The following is a 22,954-nucleotide window of genomic DNA, read 5'->3' as shown; positions in this document are numbered from 1 at the left end:
ACACGTGAATTGGCCTTCTGGACTGAGAAAATGGAAATGCAACTGAATGTAGATGGCTAATTGAAAAACTGTGTCAACTCTTTAACAAGTGATTTTGATTTTCCACTACCAGAATTACTGTAATATTGTGTTTTACATATTTCTTTCTATACACTTTTATATTATTTTTAACTTAAATAGGAAAAGACAAGAGATTTAGCTCATATGGCTTTACTTTTCAGATGAAAACCACAAGCACAAAGACAAAAATGAAAAAAGAAGTACACAAAAAGAACATGGCAACGTAGGAAGAAAAGCCTGATGAATAAGGGATGACAGGTAGGTGTTGCAGAGAACAGGAGCTGAAGAAGATAAAGGAAAGCGAGGTAAAAGACATAAGCAGTGAAAGAGCTGGAAAATTTAAAAAGGGTAATAAATTGCTGCTTTTCTTAACAAACTGACATCAGTGTTCCAGTAGCCATACGGCTCCAGACTGATCTCATAAGTTAAATAGGTTTGGTGTGGTCAGAAATGTAGTGGCAGCCTTCCAAAAACCACTCCTGAGCTACAGAAAGCATCTGACTTGCTGAGTCAGTGTGGAGACAGCTCTCCAGAAGAGCGAGGGCACTCTGCCAACACCAATACATGCCTTTGGATGAGCCACCTTTTGATAGCTCATGGCAATGCAAATTCCCACAACAGTCTCCCCCAGAATTTTTGGGCTGGTCCAAAGACTTCCACTGGTGACAGATGTAAAAGGAAAATTCTAATTATAACTGCAGTGGTAATTTGTGACAAAGGAATGATACAGCACGGAGACTCAACTGCAAGAAGAGGTTAAACTGGCTGGAAGCAGGAAAGCCAGAGGCAGAACAGACTCCTTGCAAGGGAGTGAGGTTTCCCTCTGTAATAAGAAACAGCCTCAGAATTGTCTTGTAGCCACACTGGCATGGGAGCACTCAGGGATTCAAGCTCATGGGTCACCTTTGGGCAGCAGAGCTGGGCTGTGGGATGGACCCATGGCCAGGCTGAGGTGCTCCATGCCACCACTCTTGGGATTGGTGCTGGTGCAATTGTAAATAAGGAACCTGCTTGAGGTTCTTTGCATATTGCATATTGAGGTCCAACTGCATACTGCAGTAAGATTCTACTCAATGCATTGTTTATTAATTTTTTCTTTTATATTTAAGCTCCACATGTGTATGGTACCATAAAAATTCTCCAGCAGATGCCACTGGTGAGCCCTGCTGAAGTGGTTGACATTCCTATCTGCCCCAGCTCTCTTCTCTTCTGACAGAGGCTACCTTCCTGGCAGCCAGAGCAGCGTGAAAGAAGTGCCCACCTCCATCCCATCACCTCAGCCCTGAGGCCAGTGTCTACTCAAGCTTACCCTCAGTGGCATTTTAAGACCAAGTGCCAGGCTCCACTGAGGCATGACAAGGAGTAACGGGTTAAAACTTAAACAGGGGAAGTTTAGATTGGATATAAAGAGGAAATTCTTTCCTATTAGGGTGGTGAGGCACTGGAATAGGTTGCCCAGGGAGGTTGTGAATGCTCCATCCCTGGCAGTGTTCAAGACCAGGTTGGACGAGGCCTTGGGTGATATGGTTTAGTGTGAGGTGTCCCTGCCCATGGCAGGGGGGCTGGAACTAGATGATCTTAAGGTCCTTTCCAACCCTAACTATTCTATGATTCTATGCTTCCTCATGTTCCACTTCTTGTGCTTGGCACAAACACTTGTGCCCTGCGTTTGCAAAGTGAGGAGGAGAGGTGGATGGGGTGTCCTCCCCAGGCCTACCAGCAGCCACCATGTTTGCTTGAGTGGTCTCAGTGGAGCTTCTTGGGCAGTGATATTCAAGCCCATCTAAATTCCTGCTGCATTTCACATTCATCTGACTCCAGTGTATGACTGTGACTCAGTTGAAGCAGAACACAGAAATATGCTCAGACGGGCTATTTTATTTATGCATTTTGAGGGCAGAGGCGTCTGTCTGTAGTCTTCTAGCCCGGCTTCATGCTTCATCTGCACCACAGAATGTCACCTGAATCAGACACCATAACCTTGGCTTGAACCAGACCGTATCTAACATGAATGAATAAAATGTTGATTTAGAGACAATAGGAGAAAGTAAAAAACATTGAATCCCTGGGGAAGCAGTTAAACAGTAAAAAATACTGTTACTGTGAAATATAGGCCTCATTTCTACTATGCCTACCTAGGCTTTACCACATAAAACCAAAGAATACAGATTTTAAAATACAGAAACATGTAAATCAAAGATAGAAAAAAAAAAGCTGTTTGGCTATTTAAGTCCTTTCCAGTGAAGCCCCAGTTGTGGATTAGGCACAGGAAGAGCACAGTCACCCCTCCCACCTGTATGCTCAAATCCACCCCTTTGTTGGCTCTTTCTTGCCTCCTCTCTCCTAGGACTCACCCAGGGTTGTGCATGAAGGAAGCTGTTGTCTGCAGGACCTCTGCTTCATCTGCCCTAATGGTTGGAAGGTATCTAATGAATGAGGAGAGAGGAACATCTCTGTGCTCACGCCCTGGATGAGCAGGCTGAAAAGCAGATACTGTTCCCACCTCTGCTGCAGAGTCCTCCTGCAGTGACAAACAAGTTCTCTTGCCAGGCTCTCCACAAGCAGTCTCTGTGTTTTCCTCATTTTCCAGTTGCCCCAAAGAGGCCCTAGAGTCTAATTTATAGAAGTGTTGGGTGCATGCAACCATAAGTGAAATCAGAAAGGTGATGATTTACCAAAAAAATCTGTTTTCTCACAAACATGAGACACAAGTTTGTAGAACCGAGAGCTCAGAATAATGTATTATGAGCATATTCAATTTAAGTGCCTGAATTCCCTGTCTGTATCCTGGGAATCATGATAGAAAATAAATGAGTGATTGTTTGCACAGCACTCAGCTACTAGAGTGTTACTTAGAAAAGATGGTGACAACATTAGTATTTCCATCTTTAGAGCAAAGTTTGAATAGCAGACAGGAAATCGGGCATGAAACTGCCAACTGAACAGTGGAAAATTATACTATACACTCACTGAGCATCATCCACCCTGTGGGCTGAGGAGGGGACAATGAAAGTAATATGTCATATTGCCCTTAAAGGACAGGGTCAAACCTATATGAACAGGAAGTTGGAAACAAAGTGACCCAGGCAATTTTAATTCCAGCAGTTTCTCCTGTTAAGTGCCTTATTGGAGCAAAGCTCCTGTACTGTAACTGATTCTGTGTAACAGGTGTAACATGCTGAAATTCTTGTTTCTATAGGCAAACTCAAAAAATTCTTATTTGGGAAGCCCAGAGGTTTATTGACACAGTTCAACGCAATGCAGCAGTTACTTAAGTTGCTTTGGGGCAGGTTTGTTCTAGAAATGCAAACAGTAGGTCTACATCAGGACACTCCTCGTACCTGGGTTAGAGCAGGACCTGTTAACTCCCTCATAACTACCCCAGGTAGAACTGCTTTAATACACATATTCCATTTCCAGTACTGACAGGGTGCTATCTTGCACAGTTTGTACATCCTTTGAGTGACCATTGATAATGTCTTATTGTTGGAGGGGTGGAGAGCTTCCTAACAAACAAAAGCATAACTTGTTTCCAGCTTCAAAGGAGAAACGTGCATTTTTGGGTAACAACCATGTATTATTTTATGATGATTTTTGCAACAGCCAAGACTGATACCTATCAGTAGATGGTTTCTATTATTGTTTGAAAGTTGGCACAAGACTAGTAAAAACCCCACAAACAGTATATTGACAATGGAAAAATACCACACTATCGCCCATGGGTGTTCTAATTTCAACATCAAAATCTGGTAACTTGGCCATTTGTTCCACTTCTTAACCAATACAGAATCTTTCTGCAAATACCTCAGAAACTAATCAAGAGCCACTTGTTCAGACAATTCACCTTTGACTCCTTGGAGATCCTCATTCTTGGTGGAGTTCTTAGAAAGATACAGCCAGGCCTTTCCAATGCCCCTTCAAACTCTGAGCCTCAGAAACATTTCCCTTGACCCTGGGTCCTCAGTTCACATCACAGAGTGATTGAGGCATGTGCCACCCCCTTCCAATCAGTTTCCTTGATTCTCTAGGGTGGGTACAGGGCTTCACCGCACTGACCTCACTGCAGGATGAAGAGTTACTGAGCACACAAAGTTTTAAACCTTTGCCCACACTTATGTCAAAATCACTGTTGGCCATGCAGAAAATTTAGCACTTCAAATGCAGTAGCCATCTGTCATTATTAAAACAGAGCTAGATTCCCCACCTCCCTCCTCACCCAGAAGGCACCTAACACAGGATTTCTGTGAACCCATACCCCCCGCCCAAAATAGCCCGTCATATATATTTAATGATTTGTAATTGCATGACTCAGTAGCCGATGGTTCAGGTGCTGGTGGGCAGGAAGGTGTCAGGCTTAGCTGATGGTTGGATATAGAACAGGAGCCATCTGAGCAGCTAGATAGAAGCTGTTCTTTTGGTATTCAGCACTGCTGTTGGCTGCTGCCCTAATCCTCTGCACGCCTGTAATGGTCACTAAAGATGCTGGCAACTGGAGAAGATCAAGAGACAAGGACTGGAAAATATAAATTCCAACAAAATCCCTGTTTAGCTTAACCAAGATTATGACTGTGGAAGCAGTTCAAATGGTGAAACAGCTTCTTAGTGGCAGTAGGAAGGGAATTAGCCTTCCCACTCTTTCCTGTGCCTCCCTTCTTTCTCCTGTTTCAGCCACATCCTCCCTTCCCTTGCTCTGGGTGGTGCTGGTGCTTGCAAGATCCTTTTGTTGCTGGTTTGGCTCTCTAACCCAGTGGACAAACAATCATTTTTTTTTTTTTTGTGGATTTGATTTCTGCTGGAGCAGTGACTTAAGCTGTGCCACACAAGAGCCTGACAACTGCTGGGACTGGCTGAGGACAGGAGAAAGAGACTAGAGGTGGGAGCAGACCTCTAGCCTGTGCTTATCAGTGCTGGCAAACTGATAAAAGTCCTTCACAGAACACTGGTTTCTTAGCTGAAGAGAAGCTTCAGGTTGCTCAACACATTTAATTACCTATATTACAGACTAGATTTGATAACAGTCAAATAAGCAAGCAAAGAATCCTAGTGAAGAAGGATTTTAAAGACTGAAAATTGAAGCTAGAGAACTTCATGCTATAAATAAGGCAAATGGCAAATGGAGTAATTATGGTAATTGAGTATGAAAGCCTCTTTCCAAGCTCGTTCTGGGATTTTCCTGTCGCTAGCATATTTGCATCATGGTTTCTCTGGGGGAGCTTCTCCAGGAAATGTGGTCAGCTTCAGAGGTGTTCCAGTGGCAGAAGGCCCACACAGGCACCGGATCATGGGCCAGCTGACATAGTCACTTCAGCTCTGGAGTGTCGCAACTCACTGACACCCGGCCAACAAACACGGGAAGCAAAGCTGATACATGGCAGTTCACAGAATCATAAATCACGGAAGGGTTTGGGTTGGAAGGGACCTTAATGCTCATCCAGTTCCAAGCCCTCTGCCACGGGCAGGGACACCTGCCACTACACCAGATTGCTCAAAGCTCCACCCAGCTTGGCCTTGAACAGGAATGGGGCGGCCACAACCTAGCAAAGCATGCTTTATTACAGGAGAGGGAAGGGGTGATAAAGAGACTGGAGAATGAATTAAAAAAATATACTTTTCCTTCATTAAGATAACAGCTGTGAGCCCATAAAGGCAAATGAGTGACGTACAGGGTAAAACTGAAGAACGCCAGTGGGGAGTCATCGGGTAAATAAAACAAGCAGCCAGAGGCAAACGCTGCCGGCCGCGGGTGACACAGCAAGCAGTTTCTAAGGCAACTGAGCCTACGCCACCCGGCCTCCCGACCCTCCACCTCACAACCGCCAGCCCCTTCCCCGCCCGGCCAGCCAGCCCCCTCCCGCCACCGCCGCTGGAGCATGCGCGGGGCTGAGCCGGTTCCGCCGCCACCCCTGCTCCCCTCATAGCGGCGCTGCCGGGACTGGAGGGGAGCCGCTGCTGCAAGTCCGCTCGCTGAGGGTCCCGACGAACAGCCATCGCTGCCTGGGCCGGAGGTAAAGGAGTGGCCGGGGCCTACTGTGAGGGTTTCCTCCCCTGCAGGCCATTGTGTGCGGGCCCGCGGCCCGTCCTCAGCGGCGGGAGGGGAAGGGGACGAGGACGGGGGGGTGGGGTGGGGTGGCTGAGAGCACGGCGTCTGGGCATGGCGGAGCGGGAAGGTGAGGGAGGGTGGGCCGGTGCCGAGCCGGCTTCTTGCGGGGGCAACGTTGTTCTCGCTCCCGCCGGGAGCTGTGTCGTGCTCCTGCGGAGCGACCGCTCCCCGGAGCCGGTCGGGAGAAAATCAGGGCTGGAGGGAGTACGGTGCCGGGTGAGGGGCTCTGCCTCCCCGGGGGGCTCCTCCGTCGGCGGCCAGAAAGAATAGCCGAAGTAAGCGCCTGCGTGCCTGTGTCCGCATTCCCCCGCCGTCTTGGCGGTGAGCTTTCGGGTGTCTTCTGATCTCTGTCGGTCAGGCTCCGCGGTCGTTGCGGCAGGGCCGAACTTGTCGGCCGGCTCCCGTAAGGAGGCTCGGACGTCTGTAACAGCTTCTGTCTCTGGAAAATACGGGTTAAGTGTTGCTAAATGATGCGATGTGCCTTTTCGGGCAAGCGAGCCCTGCTTCAGGTCTGAAATGGAGGCAGCAGATTTCAGAGCTGTGTGTAATGAGAGCACTTGCTCGGAGGCTAATTAGGAATGTTTCAGAAAGGAAACGCCGAGGTGTTAGTGAAGAATTCGTCTTGCAAAACAGTTGTTCGGTTCCTGATATCTCAGTGTGACCTCCAGGTTGTTTTGTTCTAGATTTGCTCTAAAAATGAATTTTGGGGGTCACAAGCTTATAAGGTTAAGTGTAGGGCTGGATCTGTGGCTTGCTGTAATATTTCTGTGGGCACAGGCAGAAATTACTTGTGGGTGCCATTGTTTGGTTTGGGTTTTTTTTTTTTCTTCCCTCCCCCAGTATTGCATACTGGTACTTTGGGAGATAGTAATCGCTATGGGCTGGCCAGAGTTGGGGTTCAGTTCTATCCCGTGCTGAGTTCAGCTCCATGCTTTCCAACCTGGAGAGCCTGTTTGGAAGCCCGTCTCCTCCTAGCCACGCCACTGTGGGCAATTTGGGATCACTCCTACCCGTAAGACTTCCTGCTGGCAGCCTCAGGGTGTCACGAGTGCTGCCTTTCCATGGGTCTCCGATCAGCAGCACAGCACTTCCCTTTAGCGGACAGGATCTGCTTAGTGGGACGTGGTGATGGGCGCTGGCAGTCAGACTTTCCAGCAAAGGGCACCGAGAGATGGGGAGAGGTCTTTACTACTGGGTTGTGCAGTTCACCAGCTGGGTTACGGCTGTCTCTCCTGCCCCATGCTATTTCTGTGGCTTTCACTTTTGCTTTCCTAAACATTTGTGTTCCTCACAAGAAGTGAGGATATGGAAATGATCAAGGAAAACTGTTTTTGATGTCAGTGTAGATTTTAAAAAGAAAAGGAGGTTATAGTGACTCATGTTTCATGGTAGCCACTGCCAAGTTTCTGAAGCTGTTAGAGTGCCTGCTGCAACTCTTGTTTATACTGTGAATAATGTTGCACAGAAGTCATGGACAACTTCTTCCTGCACTTACTGGCCATCCCTGGCAGTGGCAATTTCAAACTAAATACTGGGGTTTTTGTGTTGTTTTTTTTTTTTTGGTTTGGTTTGGTTTTTTTTTTGTGGATCTTGCATTACCTAATGAGGGATATTTGTGTTACAACTGCCTGCGCAGAAATTGAAAATACCATATGCAAAAGTTATGAGATCACTGGATGCAGTTACAGTGGTGACAGTTGTTCTGGCTATTTAGTTGGGAAAACCAAAACCAGTGACTGGTGAGATTAAGATGAGGATCTAGCCCAGCAGCTCCTTGGTAGCTTGCTAGCAAGCTGAGGAAGGTGATTATCCCCCTTTATTGTTCTTCATAAGACCTCACCTGGAGTACTCCATTCAGCTCTGGGATCCCCAACATCAGAAGGACATGGAACTGTTAGAGCGAGTCCAGAGCAGGGCATGAAGATGATTGGAGGGCTGGAGCGTGTCTCCCCTGAAGACTGGCTGAGAGGGCTGGGGTTGTTCAGCCTGGCAAAGGCTATGGGGAGACCTTATTGTAGCCAGCTTTTACCTAAAGGGGGCCTGCAAGAAATTTGGAGAGGGACTTTTTACAAGGGCATGTAGTGACAGGACTGACAGAGGGTAGATTCTTCACTGTGAGGGTGGTGAGGCACTGGCACAGAGAAGCTGTGTCTGTCCCATTCCTGGCAGTGTTCAAGGCCAGGTTGAATGGGGCTTTCAGCAACCTGGTCTAGTGGGAGATGTCCCTGCCCATGGTTGAAACTAGAAGATCTTTAAGGTCCCTCCCAACCCAAACTGTTCTATGATTCTGTGACAAACACCTGGGTTTGTGAGCCCCCAGCTGGGGAGCAGAGGTGGCTAGGAAGGTTGTAAGGTGACAAACTGTTGGAATTGTCGTCTGTATGTGATCTGAGAGCTAATGTTTGTTTAGCCTTGCTAATGCTTTTCTACAGAAAGCACGATGTTCCTCTTTGTACACTAGAGGAAAGTTGAGGTTTCCAATTTGTGACAAATGTAATAATGTGCAGTGTGAGACTGGTCTGTGGAAGAGAACTAAAGCTGGCCGAGTTGTAAATGTGCTGGGGTTTGTGGTGTGGAAGTTGGTCACTGAGATGAGGGACCCAGCAGACCCTGTGCTGTGCTGCATGGTTGTGCCTGTGTCTGAGATCAGCATCTGCAAACTGCTGCTCTTTTGTTCCTCCTCACCCTGCAACAAGGTGATTTCTTTGGGAGCACAGTCCTTGGCCTGCTCTCTTTATGCCTGCAGGAAGCAGAACTTTAAACTAGTTTTACACGTGTATGTTTAACTTACTTGAAGCCTGGAAGCTTCGTATGCTTGGTTTAGTCGTGACAATTAGTGAAAAATGTCAGTGGTAATTAAGTATTGCAACATAACTGGCCATGCACTCACAGTTTATATATCTATCACATCTAGGCCATGCTTTTTGGAAGTTTTAGTTGTAGTTTGACGTGATACTGAAGCTGTTGGGCACTCTGCTGAACAAGTAGAAAAGCTGTTGATGAGCTTAGTGTAATATGAAGAGATGTCTGTTGTCTTACTGCAGTATTACATTAGGTATGAGTGTGTGTAGTTTTTTTTCTTTCAATCAAGTTAACATCTGCACTTAGAGAATCAGTAGTAGAAGGATTTATTTAGTGGTCACTTCTGCAAGGAGTGCTAAATTGCTGCGTGAATAAAGACCTCTTGTTTGGATGCGAAAATGAATCCATGAACTTAAAGCTTTTAATAGAATTGTCTCATTAACTGTGTTCTCAGTGCTTTCTATAACTTGCAAAACTGTATCCAATTTTGTTGTCTTCTGTTTAAACTGTTTCTCTCTTCCCTCTCCCTAGGCCCCCATCCCCCTTTCCCCATTAAAATGTTCCCGTATGTTGATGTGAAATGTTTTATTACGGTTTTGAGAAGTTCAGCTGACCTCAGTGAGACTGTGCATGAAGGAGCACTGTAAAACTGTGATTTCCTGAAGCTTTGGGTACCTGGCTCTAGCAGAGCTGGATGTCGGTGTGGCGCCTTAGAGTATCATATGAAGTGGGTTGCTTGTCTTTTTGTACCCTGCAATCCCTGCTTCCCCTCCTGCCCTTGACTTTTTTTTTGTTGGATTACTTCCTGATAAGTTGTCACAGGGCTTTCCCAATATCACATGAGAGCCAGCCTGAAGCTCTGTGTGTTTTGTAACTCGCCACTGACTGAATCTTGCTGGTTTATGGTCTCCTGCTACAGTTAATGTATTGCAAATGGACATGGGAAGCCAGTTCTCTTTGGTGGTTTCTTACTGGATGTCATGGTTTAACCCCAGCTGGCAACTAAGCACCACATAGCTGCTCACTCATCATTCCACCCCCCTGTGAGATGGGGGAAAGAATCAGAAGAGTAAAAGTGAGAAAACTCGGAGATTGAGATAAAGACAGTTTAATGGGACAGAAAAGGAAGAAAATAATAATGATAATAAAAGAATTAGAATATACAGAACGAGTGGTGAACAGTGCAGTTGCTCACCACTTGCCAGCTGATGCCCTGCCAGTTCCAAGCAGCACCCCCTGGTCGGTTGTTCCCCCAGTTTATATACTGAGTGTGATATTATGTAGTATAGAATATCCCTTTGGCCAGTTCAGGTCAGCTGTGCTTCCTCACAACTTCTTGTGCCCTTCCAGCCTATTTGCTGGCAAGGCATGTGATGCTGAAAATCCTTTACTTAATGTAAACACTACTTAACAACAATTGAAAACATCAGTGTGAGATCAACATTATTCTCATACTGAATTCAAAACACAGCACTGTATCAGCTATTAGGAAGAAAATTAACTGTATCTGAGTTGAAACCAGTACACTGGAGTATCAGAACTGATGAAAATGTTTAGATACTTTGGATAACAGAGTGATAGCTTCTGCAGTTGTATAAAAATAGTGGCCCAGTTGGGAGGAGGAGTAGGAGGAGGGTGATCAGATTTTTTTTCTCTCAACCCTCATCATCACTGCCTCATGGCTTCCTAATGTCTGTCCTTGCAATACATCATGTGAAATGGTTTTCTCTGTATAGGCTCTCTCATCACTGAGACCTATGACAACACTAAGTATGGTAAACAAAGCCTACTAAGCAAAGGTTGTTATTGATAATAGATTAAATGGGTAGTCTTAATGGAGTTTATCTGCAGCGCCAGGGATCTGTAGTGCTAAGACTTACAGGTCACAGATCACTTGTACATCACCGTCTGCTTTTTCTTATTTTCCCTCTGATGTTGTAATGCTCAGTAAATATCTCTGAGGGCTAACCCTGTTGTTTGTTTGCTTCCCTTTTTTTTTGTTTCGGCCTTCCCGCTACCCAGTGAGACTTCATCGAAATGTCTCTCTATCCTTCCCTGGAAGATCTAAAGGTGGACAAAGTTATTCAGGTATGAGGGGCTTTCATAAGATGAGTTTTGATGGCAGTGATATAACTGATGATACTTAATCTAGGGAAGGGGAGAATTATTGCGAGTGAGAGTTTTACCATCACACTCTAAAAGGGAAAAGACAAACTGTTTATAGCTTGATATAATATAGTTAATGCTTACTTTACTACTGTTTGGTATATTTTTTTTTTGTATATTCATTTATAGTCATTTGCTTTTAATGTGTTGATATGTTTGGGTGGGGTTCTTTTTTTTAAAGTATAAATACTTGGTCTTAAGTAGACATAGTCTCTTCTTGCACTTCAGCTCTGATGTGATGAATTAGTGTTGACGGAATTAATAAACCTACTGTGTCTTACTCTTGGTGTCCAAATCTGTGGCAGAAAGTGTTCATGGTCAGTTGGGCACAAAAAAAGAGCAGTGACTCTCTTGACATCATCTGGAATCAGACTCATCCTCTGGCTATTGCATGGTAGTGACCAGTTCTTACAATACTTCCAGGATTATTGTGTCTGTATGAAACACTATGTATAAGAATATTGGTGGCTTTATTAGGATGAGGATGGGAACATCTGTGAAACAGAATAATGAAAAGCATCTTAATAAAAGCTCCATAAGAAATTCCACATGAATGTATTTTATGAGGAGTTTGCTTTCTTCACCATTGTACCTAACTTCCATTTTTCTTTCCTAAACTTAAACTGGATTCCCTCCCACTTTAAACAACAGCAGGGAGTTATAATGGATTTTAAGGTGGCTGCTACTTCTGTCCTTGTTCTTCTCACGGGGAAGCAATCAAGCAAGCTGCATAGAAGAGCTTACTAACTCTCCTGTGCTGTCCCAGAGTGGATTGCCTCAGTCTGACCTATGTTTGTATGTGTGGGGTGGGACTTCTGAAGTTCTGCTGTGTTGGAGTATCTCCTTGTTGTATCTGCCCACACCATTCTTCTTATCTTACGAAAGTCCTTTATCTACAGTCAGGTAATGATGAAGTAGAGGGGGTAAAAAAAAAAAAAAAGAGTACCCTGGAGCCATGAATGTGCTCCTTCAGCCTTTTACTGACCAACTGCTAGAGTTTATAGATTGCAGTTTAAAATTGTGGTAAATGTAATAATTAAGCCATTACAGTTACACTGATGTTTTTCCTGGTGTTATACAATAATTTGGGTTGGAAGGGACCCTTAAAGGTTATCTAGTCCAACACCCTGCAATGAGCAGGGACATCTTGAACTAGATCAGGTTGCCCACAATCACATCCAGCCTGGCCTTAAATGTTTGCAGGGACACCATTCTGGACAACCTGTTCCAGTGTTTCACCACTCAAAAATTTCCTTCCTTCTATCCCATCTGAATCTACTGTTTTTTAGTTTAAAGCCATTATCCTTTGTCCTATCACATTAGGCCCTGCTAAAAAATTTGTCCCCATCTTTTTTATAAGCCCCTTTTAGGTACTGGAAGGCTGCTCTAAGGTCTCCCCAGTGCCTTCTCCAGGCTGAGCAGTCTCAACTCTCTCAGCCTGTCCTCATAGGAGAGGTGCTGTAACCCTCTAATAGTTTTTGTGGCCTTATCTGGACTCACTCCCTCCTGTGTTTAGTGCCCCAGAGCTGAACAGTACTGCAGATGGGGTCTGATGAGAATAAAAGGGGAGAATCACCTACCTTGACCTGTTGGACACAGGAGGTAGCAAAAGCTGAATTATTTCATCTCCCAAAAAGTGCTTTATAAAAGTACCTGTTTTAATATGTTTGAGAGCACTCTAGGAGAAAAGGGGGCAGAGTAGAATAGAATAGTTAGAGTTGGAAAGGACCTTAAGATCACCTAGTTCCACCCCCCCCTGCCACAGGTAGAGGCAACTCAGACTGTGCAGCCTGGCCTTGAACACCACCTCCAGGGACGGAGCATTCACAGCCTCCCTGGGCAGCCCATTCCAGTGCCTCACCACCCTCACAGTACAGAACTTCTTCCTTATACCCAGTCTAAACTTCCCCTGTTTAAGTTTGAACCCGTTACCCCTTGTCCTACCAGTACAGACCCTAACGAAGAGTCCCTGCCCAGCATCCTTATTACCTTTCAGGTACTAAAAGGCAAAGTCTGTATCCACAAAAAGTGAGTGAGATTAAAATGACTGCTGGTTAAACAGACAGGCTTGGTACATTAAATATTCTAGCTTGTTCTTTTTTGTCCAGCATTTCAGTTGGAGGCTATTCTTCTAAATACATTTGATATTCCTAAATAGAGTCATTCTTGCTCTGAAACATTTTCCTAAAAACAACTTCCTGGAGAGTGCAGGACTATGACGTCTTCTATTTTTAAGCATGATTTCCTTAAAAACATGAAGTAATTCGACCATCATGTTATGTTAGGTGATTTATATGTCCTGTTTGGCATAATCTTTCACTGTGTATTTAGTAATTTCCCTCCCACCTTTGACATTCAACCTCAGGAAAGCTACTGGGATAGCTATTTCCATCACACTTAATGGGCGTTTTTCACTGGTCATGATTACACAAGGCCAAAAAAGTAGTAGCTGCGGTATTGAGAAGGAAGGAAACTGGCTTGCCTTGTATGGTCTCTTCTGTTTGTGAGTCAGTAAACAATACAGAAATCAAGCTTAGTGTGTTTACCGTAGTGGCAACTTCTGTAGAAGAAAAAGTTATCTTAGAAGTTCCATTTGTTTCAGAAGGTATTAAAGTAGTAGCATTGGATTGTGTGGAACTTGCAGCCTGTAATGGACTATGGCAGAAGTCATGAATAACGTTTGTATATGGTAAAGCTATTGCGATCCAGGTAAAAAACGTAATTGCAAAACACTGTCAAAGGTCATACCTTAAAATTTAAACTTGTAAAGCTTTCTCAACCAATATGTCCTTTAAGACTCTTTAACTTGCTTAATGACAAAAATGGAACAGGTTGACAGTAAAGCTTTTCTATATTATTTAGTAGCCTTGTCTCTGAGGAAGATATCTCAGATCTACCAAAGGAGTTTTATGCTACTACAGCATATTGTATTGAAGTTCTTTATTTCAAAGAAAGATTTGCTTCAGAACTTCAAGACGAATAATAATGAGCGTGTATGAGAAAAAAGAAATAACTTAATTTCCTGTCTGCACAATAAGGATTTCATAGATTATTCCCCCTCCCCCCCAAAGATAATGTGATTTTTCTTTGCTTTTAGGCTCAGACTGCCTTTTCTTCAAATCCAGCCAATCCAGCAATCTTGTCTGAAGCTTCTGCTCCTATTCTTCATGATGGAGGTAAGCTCATGTACTCTAGTATCCTAATGTTACAGATAGTTGCTATGAATCCCAGTGTTAACGGAACAGTCAAAAATGCCTACCAATATGTAGTCCTGTTTACAGAGGGTGACACCATGCCTCTTGGAGATGCCAATATCCACCTTTGTAAGGTGCTACAGGAATCAAAACCAGTGTTTGCTTATAAAAGGAAGTTTCGGCCAACACTAGCTCTTCTCTCAACATTTTGAAACCTTTTCAAAGTGAGCCTGATGTAACAAGATTTGCTGTTGGTACCATTTGAGCTAGTTTTAACTCTTGCCTTAATTATTACTTATCACATGTCTATCTGTAAGCTTTATTGGGCAGCATGCTTCTGCCTTTCCTCTTCATATAATCTTAATTAGGAGCAGATAGGCACAAATCTATGTCAGCAGTGAAGGGCCAAGGAAGCTGGAACTTAATCTTGTCATACTGTCCACATTAGCTTCCAGCAGATTTTGGGATCAAATGTCTGGTGGGTAATCCATTAGGTCTAAAGGTGAATGACTTGTACCCCTTTCTCCTCCTTTTCTTCCATGTACGTCCACAAAGGTGAACAAGTATGTTTTAGGTCAGGGCTCTGGGTTAGTTGGTCTAAAAAGTCTAAAGTCTCTAACCAGCATGACCAGCAGCAGTGCTGGATCAGCTGCCAGGAATACTGGTGAATAGGATATTAAAGCTTGGGAGATATAACTTTGTCTCCCATTACCCTCTGGATGCTGGTAACTTTAAGGCAGGAGTTTGTATAGCTCGTCAGAGAGATGCCTGTTGTAGTTCCTTTTGGGACTAGATATTTAGCTAGCCTAACTTCACCAGATCCGAGTTCACTTCAGCAACCTTCTGGAGGTTCAGAAGGTAGCTGTGTTATTAGACAGGGTGAGGAACTAAAAAGGTTCAGCTTCAGTTCTCTTCTTGGCAGTGCTCTTCCTGCTGTCCAGAATTTTAATTCTCTTGCAGTTTCTGTGTGTGCTGGCAAAATGCCATCATTTTGATGTTAGCTTTGCATGGATTGCTCAGGAGTTGTGTGTGGCTGAAGAGTGATTAGTCGCTCAATATATCCCCAGAAAGGGAGGCCTACTCCATCTATAGGATGTGCGAAATCTGCTGGGAATCCCTCTCTGCTAGCAGAGGCAGGAGAATATTCAACATCAAGAGCTTTTGGATGTGTTCTGCTATTTGGAGGTCACTGTTTTGAATGAGAATGTAATACAGCAAGCAGAGATGCATCCTGTATTGTGGTCTTTGATGAGGAATAAGAGATCAAGTAGCTGCACAAGTGCTGTGCATCATTAGTTGTGTATAATTTTAGGGGCTTGAAAACACAAGCAAAAGTAGAAGAAATGTTAATTAAAATCTTATTAATCAGTAATGGTGAAACTATAATCTGATAATCTGGAAATGAGATCAAACAAGTCTTACGAAGTAGCATGCAAACATGATCACTGAAAGTATGAAGGAGTGAAAAAAATTTTATTTATACTGAAATTCACCTTGCAATGATGTTTGTTCCTTCCCAGAAAAGTTATTTTCCATTTCTGGTCAAATTTGGATTCTTAAAGTTTTATGCATGTACCTGTAACTGAACACTAGAAACTGAAGCTTTGTGAACTGTGGAGCCTGCTTATTTCCAGGGCTCTCCCTTGCACCATCTAGTTTCCCAAGCAGCCTTTTCTGTCCCCAGCGGTTCTGTGAGAACAGAAGGTGGGCTCTTAAGATTCCTCTGAACTGCTTCTAGCTAAATGGCACCAGTTAATCACCTGTGGAATGTTAAGAGCAATATCAGGCTTATTTCCAGAATGCTTCTATTCAAGGTCTGACAAGTCTGTTGGTTTAACATCTGTTCCTCCCACTCCCTGCACCCCACTCCTCTCTGGTGTAGAGAAATCTCTTGCTGGATATTTTATGCCGTGTGACTTTTCTAAACTGGGCTAGAATAACAGTCGTAATTGAAGTGGGTCTGCCATCTTAATTTTCAAATTAAATGTTATTTCAAGTCTTGTGCTATTGTAATTGTACATGTGAAAGTAGTAACCACTTGTTCTCTTAAGCCAACAATTATACTGACTTTTGTTTTGTTCCATTTTCCTTCTATAGGCTTGTACCCTAGATTGTATCCAGAACTTTCTCAGTATATGGGCCTGAGCCTCAATGAGGAAGAGGTGCAGAGAAACTTTCCAGTGGCAGCAACTGCTCAGCCACAGGGTGTAGGTACCAGTCAAGCATGTTTTAGAAAGCAAAAGTATAAAGACTATATGCATAGTTAGTGTTCTAGAGATCAGACTATTTGTCTTAAGTAGCATACATGACTGATAAATGAATTGTTTTAAGTAATAGTGCCTACTTTAATCTGGTCTTAAAACTAAGCAGTAAATTTCCAGTGTGTGGGGGGGGGGGGCGGTGTGGGTGGGAAAGAGCTGGTGTTGTGACTTTGTTTTGTTGGCTTTGTTTTTGCTTTTTTTTTTTTAATATAACTTCATATAAATTGATGTATAACTATTTTAAGAAGCTGAAACTAAGTTGTCTGGCTATTTTGTTTTAATCAGCAACTGGTAACACGACCTTCTACTAATTACATGGTAGCTCCAGTGACTGGAAATGATGTTGGGATTCGCAGAGCAGAAATTAAGCAAGGCATCCGTGAAGTCATCTTATGTAAAGATCAAGATGGCAAAATTGGACTTCGCCTGAAGTCAGTTGACAATGTAAGTACAGAAGCTTGTGTTTTGCTTATAAAGATCTTACTGCAGGATTAAATTAGTAGCGAACTTAGTGTATGGTCACAAAATTGTCTTCTACTTGTAATTTTGTTTTTCTGCTTCAGAGCATAATATTGTCCTTCCGAGCAGCTGTGATACTTGTTAGCAGTTCAAGACTTCTTGTCTCTAGCTTCGTGGAAACACTTGGGCTGTGCTTGAAGTTCAGCAGTATGCAGAGAACTGCCCATGGCTTAGAAGTAGTTCCTCTTTTATCAATTCTTGCAGCAGGTTGCTGTAAGGAGTAGTTACGAAGTAGGATTGTTTCCCTTGATGTGAACATGGCTGCAAGAAGATCCTTAAACCTGCTCTGGAGCTTCTCTGTTTCAGCACTTTTGGATTCTCAGCATGGAAGACATTACTCTGTTCTTCCCCTAGTATTATCTGCAGTTTTGCTGGCTATACTTTACATGGTTTTTAGGGGTAATTTGTCTAGAAATAACTTTTTAGTGCCTTGTTTTCTTATGTAAGGTGCTAACAAAATTGATAAAAAGTTGAAAACTAATGTGGTTGTGAAAGAAGGAAAATCTGCTATAGAGTTCCTAGCATTGCTGATCTGTTTCTTCAGCTACATGTAGACTCTGAAGTCTGGTAAAAGAATTATTAGTTAAATGCATAAGGAGATACGCAAATTTACCAGTAGTCTGTCTTGATCCAGTTTTTCAGATTTCTTTTTAAAACAGAACAGTATTTACCCCCTCAACTAAGGCTTTACTTTACTAAGGCTTTACATGACTGCTACTGCTGAACCCAGGACAAATGTTATGCTTGTTTCTTTAATATCTAGAGATCTAGACAGAACAGATTTGCCCGTTTCTGAACTTCATTCTAGCATTAATTATGTGTCAGTCTCTTAAAACCATCTAAAAACAAACTGACCTTTCAAAAGCTACCACTTAAAGAGAGGTAGTTACCAAATGTTTCTGTCCGGTTGGTATTACACAGAGAATGGGAAATGTCACAGGACTGTGTTCTGTCACTGGTCTTTAGCCTTAAGGAAGAACTTCTGTATTGTATTTATTTTCATTTATTTTAATTTTTTTCCCCTTTTGTAGGGTATATTTGTCCAGTTAGTTCAGGCAAACTCTCCAGCATCCCTCGCTGGTCTGCGGTTTGGGGACCAAGTTCTGCAGATCAATAGTGAAAACTGTGCAGGATGGAGTTCTGACAAGGCACATAAAGTTCTGAAACAGGCTTCTGGAGAAAGGATTTCAATGATCATTCGGGACAGGTAAAGCTAGCTGCAGATACAGGTTGTCATCATCTGTCTCGGGGTAATTCTGTGGGGTTTGGGTCTCCCCTTGCTTGAGCAGGACTGCAGGAATAACAAAATCTGTTTGTCTGTGTACTTCAATAGTAAAGCTCCTCAGAGATGTTCCCTTTTGTGGGGAACAGACCAAGTAGTTGTCAACTCATAAACTTCCCATGCATGCTTGCATGGGTGTACATGATGGGGCATAAGATTTTTCAAGGTAAACTAAGGAGCCATAGAACAAATCAGATTTAAACTCTGAATTCAAGAGTTACGTGCTTTCTTGACTTCCGCTTACACTAATTGAAAAGCGATAGAAGATGGTGCCAAAATATTTGCTGTATTAGTGAATACATGTGCATTTTTTACTGTGGTAGTTTTCTTCTGAGCTCTTGCTTATATATGAATTAAAGCCAGTTTCACTAAAAAGTGTGCTTGATGAATCAATACAGATATTTAATTATATTAAGTAATGATTATTAATTAAAGATTATTAAGATTTAATTATATTAAGTAATGAATATATTAAGTAGCTTTCTAAGACACAATTTTAAAGTTTTGTCTGTAGAACAGTAGAAATATTGTTGGGGAAGCCTCGTACTCCAAAATCCTGTGGCCTACCTACAGCAGTTTGAATTGCCTGTTCTATTTTATCTGCCTTATAGTGTTTGTAGAGAAAACTTAGTTTTTAATGGACATTTGTGGTTTTGGTTGGTGGTTGTGGGTGAGTGGATGGGTTTTCTATATTGTTACTATTATTAATCCAGATGGTGGATTTCCTTGTAAAACAGGGAAGACATGTAAGGTTTGTAAACAAGTATATATTAATATGACAAAATCAACAAAATGAAGTTAAACCCAGCTACCTTTCATTGTAGGTAATGTAGATCTTTTTGTAAGTCAAAAATGTTGAAATTGTGTGGTTCTTTCTGTGGCTTAGGAGACTTAAAACATGGTTTTGCATTTTAAACGTCTTGTAGGCCTTTTGAACGGATTATAACTATGCATAAGGACAGTACAGGGCATGTTGGTTTCATATTCAAGAACGGAAAAATAACCTCAATAGTGAAGGACAGTTCTGCTGCAAGAAATGGACTTCTTACAGAGCACAACATCTGTGAAATTAATGGCCAGAATGTAATTGGATTGAAGGTAAAATAAATAGTATGCTGTGGGTGTGAATAGCTGTGAGCCTTTTGTGTGCATATAGTAATTGTGTTTGGAGCGGATTGTAATATGTTGTTTAATGGTCATAAAATAAGAAAGTAAGTCATGAGAGATAATTTCACTTGATTGGAGAGGCATAAATGTTTTGTGGCTTCTCTGCAGTTTTGTAGCTGTAGGCAGGGTAAGTCACTCCCTTCTTCTGCTTCTTTCTGTCCAACACTCGAATTTTACCTTTAGTCTAACTTAGCTGGCAAAAAACTGAAGCTTCTTCCTGCCAGCCTGTATCAAACTCTAGTAGGAATTCTGTGCATAATGTGTATATCCCTTCTCCAGTCAGTTCATGCAAGATACTGATAACCAAACATCCAGAAATGGTATTGCAGATTGAGTGATGTGCCCTGAAAGTTAAATACTCCAACCAAGAAGTTGTGGGTCTCTTAAGATGCATGAAATGTGTATAGAAAAAGCTCTTGAACTGCTGCTTTGTTAGTCAGCTTGGGTAAAATGTTGCTCATATGACTTCTTGTTTAATAACAGGACCCCCAGATTGCAGACATCTTGGCAACAGCTGGAAATGTAGTGACCATTACAGTCATGCCTTCCAGTATTTATGAGTACATAATAAAGAGGTAGGTAATAAACAATGCAGCTATGATGGTGTGAGAATCAAGTTGACAGTGACTGATTTTTGTACTTGTCCTAAGACCTAATTACAGACTTGCCATGAAGGCTTGAGAGGGGTAGGGGAAGTACTTGCTGATGTTTTAGTCAAACCACCACATTTTGGTTCTGTTTTCAAACTATACATACGTTAGTGATGCTCCTTTGCCTTTCCTTCTCTTGAAAAACCCTTTTCTAAAGGTAATATGACTATACTTGAATTTCCAAGAACTTCACAGTACATGGATAACACAAGTATTGGTTACCTTGAAACTAAAATGCTGTTTCGAGTGCAGCAAATTCTGTTGAAGTGAACATTATTCTTGGGAATAATAGTAATTCCCATAGTAATTCTTTCTAATCCGCTGGCAGCAGAGGCTTTCTACAACTAAATCTCTCCTGCAAAAATGTTTTTGAAGTTCCTAGAGATTAATAACGCTTCATGTATAATTTAGGGGTGTGGGGTTTGTCTCCATTCTCCCTGCCCCCTAGGTACACTCTTCCTAAAAAACGGGGTTTGGTCTAACAGCCACCTTTGCTCCTGCCCTCCTTCCCTCGTGTTTGTGGTACTACTCTGCCTTGCACACATGCCCACATCCTGAAAGATGTTGGTGACGCACCTCAGTTAGTAATAAACCCATTTTGTTTCATGGGATTTTCTTCTATGACCTTTTCTGTGGGTGCAGCTTGTTGCAGCTTTCAGTAGCAACATACTTTCAGAAACAGTAGAGCAAAAGGGCAACCTCATCATTCCCAGCCCTTTAATACAATTTGAAAGATAGTGATCAGAAGCTTTAGTGATCTTTCACAGTTTTCTCTTAAAACTGAATGCCCTTCCCTTTTCTTTAGGATGGCAACTAGCATTATGAAAAGCCTGATGGATCACTCCGTTCCTGAAGTCTAAACTTACATCATGTATGCTTGTGTGTACATATACATAATGATGATTCCACAAAACTTGGGCTACTATACTCAGTGATTTCTTTCTTCTGCACATGAGCCTTTCTGGAGGCTAAGAGAAGATATGCTGCATCGAGCACTTGCATCTATAATGGCTGGGAATGTTACAGTTCAACATATCGTTTTATATTCACAAACTGTAAAACTTGTAGCCTTATATGCTTGACAAATGTGAAATTCCAATTGTTATGACTTCTTTTCGTAGGTCTTTTAGTTTAGTACTATTATAAGCCATTGCAATTAAAGGAACCAGATGTCACTTGCAAAGTTACTTCTTGTTATCTAAGACAATGCTGTGCTTTGTATGTCTAAGACAAATGAGTATTTTTACTGCTTTCTGTTTGCAAGAGTAGATTTGAAATAGGTTTTTAGAAATATGGCTGGTACTAGTTAATCTTTTTGTTCTAGTAAATACTGTTTACACGAGAATGCCAGCTAAGCTGAATATAGCTAAAGGCATCATTCAGTAAGTAAGCGTATTAAAGTAGTGTACAGCTACTCTATTACTTGTTATACAAATTGTAACTAATATGCTTATCTCTCGCCTTAACCATGTTCTTAAGGATTCAGAAATAACCAAATAAACGACTGAAACTTTAGGTACTCTGTGTGTGTACTTAAGATGAGCTATGACTGGCTTGTTTTGTTGAGGTCAGTTTCAGGCAACAACAAAGACAAGATAGGACATAGCTTAAAATTGCATTCTAAATTATCTTGCTGTCTACAATGGTGAAATGTTTTAAAGGGTAGATCTAGGATACTTTAGACAAGATGCTTAACTCCCTCCTTTCAGTTTAATAACTGGAATATCAGCGTGGCTGTTCTACAACATGTACAAATTGTATAGCTGCATTTTTCATTTCAAATTGTTTGCAGCTTGCTGGGTGTACTGGGTCTGGTTGGGATGGAGTTTACAGTAGCTGATATGGTGCTGTGTTTGAGAGTGTGACTAAGTGTTGATAATGCACTCATGTTTTTCCTGTTGCTGAGCAGTGCTTGAAGGGTGTCAAGGCCTTCTCTGCTTCTTGCTCTGTCCCCTGTCCCAGTGAGTAGCATGGGGTGGCCAAGAGGCTGAGGGGGAACACAGCTGGGACTGCTGACCCAGACTTAGCAAGGCAAAAATTCCACACTGACATCATAGACTCATCCTGCCTGGCAATAATTTGTGGGGGGTCTTCCTCCAAAGTAGTCATTGCTTGGAGACTGGCTGGCATCAGACTGCTGCTGGGAGGCAGTGAGTGATTGTCTGTGCTTCGCATTTTCTTTCTCCCCCTTGGCTTCACTCAGTAAACTATTGCAACCTGCAATTTTTCCTAACTTTTGCCCTTCTGATTCTGTTACTGATCCTGCTGTTGGGTGAGTGAGTGAGAAACTCCTTGGGGGCTCAGCAGGTGGTTAAGGTTAACCTGCTGCAGTGGGTCACAGGCATGTTCAGGTGAGATTCTAAAGTGGTCTCAAGTTAAATACCAGTTTTACTGAGTGCTTGCTTCTATTTTTTTTTTTCCTGCTTCTGTTGCAGGGTTATTGAATTTCAGTCTTCCTCTAGGTAGTAGCCTAAAGTCAAAGCAAGTAACTTCAGCTTAGTACAGGTACTTGTTGGAACATGGGTATGAGGAATCGGTTCATCTGCTCTTCTGAAACTAATCTGAATCCAGAATTGGTCTGAGGTTGGTGTTACCTTAATCATTTACTTGCACCAAAATGCAAAGTGTTTGGCACTTACTTAGTAATAAATACATCTCATGTGTCCCTGCTAGCATGTGCAGCTAGCTGTACCTTTCCCAGTTTGTAGGAAAAGTACCAATGAGGGTAGGGCTGGCAATTCCAGTTGATCTGA

At 42.5% G+C, this 22,954-nt stretch overlaps 1 protein-coding gene across 2 annotated transcripts; it reads left to right on the top strand.

Moving 5' to 3' along the window:
- The first annotated feature begins 5,928 nt into the window (after nucleotides 1-5,928).
- Nucleotides 5,929-21,716, top strand: SDCBP (syndecan binding protein). Of its 2 annotated transcripts, XM_061448427.1 has the most exons (9): nucleotides 5,929-6,065; nucleotides 10,985-11,050; nucleotides 14,226-14,304; nucleotides 16,420-16,529; nucleotides 16,869-17,027; nucleotides 18,134-18,309; nucleotides 19,311-19,482; nucleotides 20,035-20,126; nucleotides 21,007-21,716. In XM_061448427.1, exons 2-9 carry the CDS (start codon nucleotides 11,000-11,002, stop codon nucleotides 21,059-21,061), a joined length of 894 nt encoding a protein of 297 aa, XP_061304411.1. In that variant the 5' UTR covers nucleotides 5,929-6,065; nucleotides 10,985-10,999; the 3' UTR covers nucleotides 21,062-21,716. The 2 variants fall into 2 exon arrangements, with proteins under 2 accessions (XP_061304411.1, XP_061304410.1); XM_061448426.1 differs by lacking the exons at nucleotides 5,929-6,065; nucleotides 10,985-11,050 and adding an exon at nucleotides 12,521-12,730.
- Nucleotides 21,717-22,954: the final 1,238 nt, after the last annotated feature.

The sequence above is a fragment of the Pezoporus flaviventris genome, unplaced genomic scaffold (genome assembly GCF_033815535.1).
Source record: "Pezoporus flaviventris isolate CSIRO_AGI_PZ_B2104156 unplaced genomic scaffold, CSIRO_AGI_Pfla_v1 ptg000007l, whole genome shotgun sequence".
Lineage (NCBI taxonomy): Eukaryota > Metazoa > Chordata > Aves > Psittaciformes > Psittacidae > Pezoporus > Pezoporus flaviventris.
This window is presented reverse-complemented; position numbering and strand designations above follow the sequence as displayed.

Excerpts from the sequence above, each read along its gene's own strand:
- SDCBP (XM_061448426.1), top strand. The coding sequence starts at position 12,671 with ATGGGGTCTGATGAGAATAAAAGGGGAGAATCACCTACCTTGACCTGT. Across the intron at positions 14,305-16,419 it reads TCCTATTCTTCATGATGGAG|GCTTGTACCCTAGATTGTAT; the intron begins GTAAGCTCATGT and ends TTCCTTCTATAG. Across the intron at positions 16,530-16,868 it reads CAACTGCTCAGCCACAGGGT|CAACTGGTAACACGACCTTC; the intron begins GTAGGTACCAGT and ends TGTTTTAATCAG.